The sequence below is a fragment of the Eleutherodactylus coqui genome, chromosome 9, assembly GCF_035609145.1.
Source record: "Eleutherodactylus coqui strain aEleCoq1 chromosome 9, aEleCoq1.hap1, whole genome shotgun sequence".
NCBI lineage: Eukaryota > Metazoa > Chordata > Amphibia > Anura > Eleutherodactylidae > Eleutherodactylus > Eleutherodactylus coqui.
The window spans coordinates 143065315-143071314 of record NC_089845.1 but is presented as its reverse complement, the minus strand read 5'-3'; the positions used below and the strand labels follow the sequence as shown (position 1 = coordinate 143071314).

General features: G+C 51.7%; 1 protein-coding gene across 2 annotated transcripts in view; it reads left to right on the top strand.

Moving 5' to 3' along the window:
* The first annotated feature begins 242 nt into the window (after window positions 1–242).
* Window positions 243–6000, top strand: part of JPH1 (junctophilin 1) — a 101174-nt gene continuing 95416 nt past the window's right edge. For both annotated transcript variants that reach the window (XM_066578592.1, XM_066578591.1), the window contains exon 1: window positions 243–754. In XM_066578592.1, the coding sequence (XP_066434689.1) occupies window positions 376–754 (379 nt within the window). In that variant the 5' untranslated portion in view covers window positions 243–375. The remainder of the gene's footprint in view (window positions 755–6000) is intronic.

Genomic DNA, 6000 nt, shown 5'->3' with positions numbered 1-6000 from the left:
TTGCAGCGCCGTATGAGGGCATTGTGGTTGGCACAGTATGAGGGCAGAGCGGCCGGCCCCCGGCTGACCTAGTTATGGCGGTGTCTGCGTAGAGCCGGGGGATAAGTTTGGCGCCGCTGCCCCGAGGTGTGACATCCCGGTTTCGGACAGTGAGGTCGCTGGCGGTGATGATGAGGAGGAGTGCGGGGGGTGAGGCGTGGTTAGCGGCAGATGATGCTGGCGGGCTCGGCTGGGGATTGGCCGGGTGTTGGCAGCTGTGAGTGGGATGTAGAGGGTGTACTCGCCGCGCCCGGACGAGGGTGTAGGGCACAGGAGAGGGTGCATGCCGCCGCCGGGACACAGTCACTAGCATCCCACTCCTCTCGCTTCCCCTGAATGACGGGCGGACGTTTTGACTTCGACGATGGCGGCACTTACTGCGGCGGCTGGGAGGATGGCAAGGCGCACGGGCACGGCATCTGCACGGGGCCCAAGGGGCAGGGGGAGTACGCGGGCTCCTGGTCACACGGCTTTGAGGTAGTCGGGGTGTACACCTGGCCCAGCGGAAACACCTACCTGGGCTACTGGGCTCAGGGCAAGAGGCATGGGCTGGGCGTGGAGACCAAGGGCAGGTGGATGTACCGCGGAGAGTGGTCGCACGGCTTCAAGGGGCGCTATGGGGTCCGCCAGAGTCTGTGCAACCCGGCCAGGTACGAGGGCACTTGGAGTAACGGGCTGCAGGACGGGTACGGCATAGAGACCTATGGAGACGGAGGTGAGTGACGATGTCTGCATGTGTGCCCCCTCGGTGCCCACACTTCTCTGCAAGTTTACTCTTTACTATGTCAGTGCCCAGTCAGATGGCACAATATGGTCTGGTGGTCGCCAACATGAAAGTGCTCTCTTCTATGCCAGGTTTAACCCATTGCTCATGTGTGCCACCCTGATAAGTACATCATTGCTCTCCCTGGGGGGGGGGGGGGGGGGGGGAGTTTTGGCACAGGTAGGGCATTACCAGCACCCCTACCACAGGTGCCCTCATCCAGATCTTGGAGGCCATTCCTCCCAGTAAACCTGTGCCATCTAGTACCAGCTGGAATAGGACAGTTTGCTAGTCAGTCACCTACCGTGGAACTACAAATGCCAGCACACCCTGTTACGGATGTCAGATCCTGTGTCATAAAATGCAGCAAGGACTAGGATATAATTAGTGATTGCAGCATGAACAAGTGATGCCATCTTCCCCTGCTACCACACAGAGGGGGTGGGGTCATGTGTTGGCATGCACTGTGCGGGCACATGTACCAGGGTAGTATGGCCTGGTAAGACACGCATGTTTTACCACTATTGGCGTTGCAGCTTTGGGAATGGTACAGACAACTTGGATTTTATGGTCATTTTGCCACTTTTTGCTGAGTTGAAGCTCTATGTGATGATAGCGATAAAGTGTAGCGCCACACAGTGCCAAATGCCCATTTATATCTCTAGCATGGGGGTGTAATAGGTGACCTCATTGGGTGCTTACAGGGGCACCTCATTGGGCAGGTACAGGGACACTTCATTGGGCGCCTGCAGGAGCACCTCATTGGGCATGTACAGTGGTACCTTATTAAACATGTACAGGGGCACCTCATTGGGCACGTATAGGAGCACCTACAGGGACACTTCATTGGGCGCCTGCAGGGGCACCTCATTGGGCATGTACAGTGGTACCTTATTAAACATGTACAGGGACACCTCATTGGGCGCCTGCAGGTGTACCTCAATGGGAACTTACAAGGACATCTCATTGGGCACTTACAGGGGCACATCATAGTGCATGTACAGGGGCACCCGATTGGTTGCCTGCCGGGGTACTTCAATGGGCGCTTGCAGGGGCACTTCATTGGGCGCTTGCAGGGGCACCTCATTGGGGGCTTGCAGGGTCCCCCCTAATTGGGGGCTTATAGGGGCACCTCATTGGGCACTTGCAGGGACACCACATTGGGCGCTTGCAGGGACACCTCATTGGAGGGTTGCAGGGACACCTCATTGGGGGCTTATAGGGTCACCTCTTGGTCATTTGCAGGGGTACCTCATTGGGCACTTACGGGGGCACTTCATTGGGTGCTTCCAGGGACATCACATTGGGCGCTTATAGGAACACCTCATTGGGCGCTTTTTTAGGGACACCTGATTGGGCGCTTATAGAAACACCTCATTGGGCGCTTGCAGGGGCACCTCATTGGGTGCTTCCAGGGACACCTCATTGGGTGCTTCCAGGGACACCTCATTGGGTGCTTCCAGGGACACCTCATTGGGTGCTTCCAGGGACACCACATTGGGTGCTTCCAGGGACACCACATTGGGCGCTTTCAGGGGCACCTCATTGGGCGCTTTCAGGGACACCTGATTGGGCGCTTATAGAAACACCTCATTGGGCTCTTGCAGGGGCACCTCATTGGGCTCTTGCAGGGGCACCTCATTGGGCGCTTGCAGGGGCACCTCATTGGGTGCTTCCAGGGACACCTCATTGGGTGCTTCCAGGGACACCTCATTTGGCGCTTCCAGGGACACTTCATTGGGCGCTTCCAGGGACATCTCATTGGGCGCTTCCAGGGACACCTCATTTGGCGCTTCCAGGGACACTTCATTGGGCACTTGCAGGGGCACCTCATTAGGCGCCTCCAGGGGCACATGTACCCTTAACATCATAACATTGATATTTATAATCACGCTGTGTAGTAGAATTGGTGCAACGTATTACGTACCACTTTCCCTTGTGCCCCCCTCATGGCGTTACACGGTGCCAGCAATTTCTCAATGAACCTTTTTCGCTGGTAAGCGCACGGATTTCTGCAAGCCCGACTCAGATTAATGGAGTCACAGGAATTCCTGCAGCAATTCCGCGCCGTGTGACTACAACTTTGGATTTGGTCGGATGTTGCAAATTTTTTGATGCATTTTTTTTCATACTTAACCTGGAAAATGGCGCATTTCCTTAATAAATTCCGCACCTGTCACTTACCCTGATTGCATCACCGTTCTGGCTCTGTTCGCTTAATAAACGTGTCCCGCAGATGGATGAAGCTGGATGGAAAACTACAGCAGATCAGTCTGCCCAAAAGATGCCACCTGTCATGGAGTTTATTCCTTGCTGCTCTTGTATCCTCTGCAGCCTCGCACTCTGCTGTTATAGAACTACACGTTTCAGCACACCTCCTGTATCTATAGAACGGTGTAGAATTGGAGATCACAACAAAACCCTGCTGTGCCAGTATTGATGCCCGTGCCCCATTGTGCCCTGCAATTCACTTAGATGGAGCTGGATGTAATTGCTAGCAGATGAGACTTCCCAGTAAAGCTGCCACCTGTCATGGAGTTTATGTCTTGCTTGTTCCTGTACATGCTGAACGAGAACATTGCCGGCTGTTATGGGACTACAAGTCCCAGCATGTTGATAGAAAATGCAGTATATATAGAGATCGGCTGTGTAGGTGGCAGGCGAGTCCTGCATACCATTACATTAATGTCGGACGGATTCCGCCCGCCTGCTGGCAGTGCAGAGGTTAATTTCCAGAATAAACTTGAATTCTTGGTGGACTTTATTCGGGGTAGCAGGTGGCTAGTGATCATGTTTCTGTAGACGCGGCACAGCTGAGCGCAGCGTTTTCCGCTTATGTGACACTTCGTTGAAGATGTATGTGTAGATTTGCGTAGAAATAAGTCAGTCCGCGGTGATCGCTGCGAAAATAGTCCACGTTACACGTATGGAGGTTTCACAAATGGCGCATTTTTGGGCGAAAACGCCACAGATTTTGGAGCTAAAAGCAGAAGTAGAAATGGGAAATATAAAGGAAGGGTTTATTTACACGGGCGACAAACTCGTGCGATTTTTCTATGCGATGCGGACGAACCGCGTGCAAGTGTAAGTACCGCCTAATACTTCACCTTCCTGCTGGATCCACTTCGGCTTTGGCCCGTAAAAACTGCGGTGTGGGACGCCACTGCTATGGCATTGTGCGCTCGTCACCCGTCCGTGCTCATACGTTTTTTGTGTTGTAAGGTCTGGTGTGTTACATCTAGTGACTGATTGTTCTGAGTGATGCTATGTATGATCGCTGCCATGGGGGTCATCTGAGGCCACAGCGCTGATGCGGCCGCCGAGCGTCTTGAGTTCTGAGGTTTTTAAATTGGTTGTTAAGTGGGTGCATGATTTTACCGGAAAACGGCTATTTCGCTGCAAAAACACATGGTGGGTTTGACAGATACATCATGCCGCCCCCTGCGGAGTCACTCTTAAAGGAGTATTCCAGGACTTTTACTTTTGATGACCTATTCGCAGTAGTTGACCAGCGCTCAGAATCCCGACCGATCAGCCCGCTGTCAGGGCTGCTGGGTCAGAGGTCGTTATCAAGGCTGGAAGTGTAGTAGAAGGCATCTCCCCCACTGATGGCAATGGCAGTGAAGATGTCTATTACACTTCCTGCTCTGACCACCAGCTCCTTTGAACTGACCACCAAACGATCAGTTGATTGTCCTTTAACCAAACATGGCCTGGACCTGATAGCTGCTGGATTACTAAATCTTCTGGATTATTGGACAGTCATACTTGTATGGGTAGAGAACCTTCGGAAAAATGGCACAAGGTAAAATGTTAAACGGGTTCTCTGGGACTTTTGATTTCTTGACGCTAATTTCGCAGCGCAGCGTTTCCGACCCGTTGAACGCCCTCTTGTAACGCACTCTCCGGACTCCGGTCTAATTGGATCACCAGCAATCTTCCACTGCGCAGCGAACCTCCAACCAGCATTTACCATGACAATGGCGCGCACCATCATGTCAGTCATTTCAGCGCTCATTGTATCATATGCCATATAGTCTGTTCATGAGGTTGAACACATGTACAGCTGACAAACTGTAAAGGTACAAGGGGTAGACAAAAATATGGAAACACCACACGAAATGCATGCCTTAAAATCAGTCTCTACATGTTCTATTGAATTATGATTTATAACCCCCATGTAACGTAAATGGAGATAATCTGACACAGATGTTGCTGGGCAGAAGTGAACATCTGTCCAAGCAACAAAGCTCCATTGGTTCGGGGGTTTGAGCCACTCAGCTGCTGTTACCACCCAGAGCAGGGCAAGAGGTGAAGTAAACACAAATGTGTCGGTAAAGCTTTCAGCCAAGCAGAGGTCAAAAGGGCAGCTCAGTGCTAAGGATTATAATCCTATGCATTTTGTATGGTGTTTCCATATTTTTGTCCACACCCTGTATGTTCAGACGTGCATTTACTGTACAAGTCATGTTGATGAGATTTAAGAAATCTGGAAATGTGTACATTGACATCAAGGGGCTCTATTCTCTGCGTATTGTGCGTGTAACGTTTACGCTCCAAAATCCGCCCGTGTGAAAGCGCCTGTAACATGCAGAAGTGGGTGCGAATCCTATGGGAAAATGGTGGTGAATTGCTGCGGATTACACCCTCCGCAAAGAGCAGAATCTGCAGCATTGTTGGGGCAAATCCGCATCAATATCTGCACATAAGAGCTGCCCGTCTGCAGCCTGCAGTGCAGATTTGGCGCAAAACCCCAGACTAATTAGCCCTATTTCATCCAGGAAATTGCTGGGCAGTATGCCGGAAGGCAGGCGGACCCCTCTAAGGGCAGTGGGGTCTGTAGGGCTCAGCACTGCCCCTGCTCTCGTTGTTCGGCTCCAATAGGGAAGTGCAGTAAGCCTGTTATTTACCAGCGTTATCGCGGTCCGTGCTCGCCGCTGATTTCCCTACAAATCTTCATACATTTCCACATTACAGCCTCCAGGTAGGAACAATCTACTGAAAGCTGGACGCCTGTCATATATGTCGCAGCCTTGAGATCTGCTGGTCACACCCGTAGGAAATGGAAGAAAGTTGTTGGAGGTGATAATAGTATTTGGGAAAACAATCCTGTTAAGAGATGACACATTTTAAACGCGGGGGTGTTTTGTTATTTTCTTATATACACTATCCTACCAAAAGTCATTGGACACCTGAGC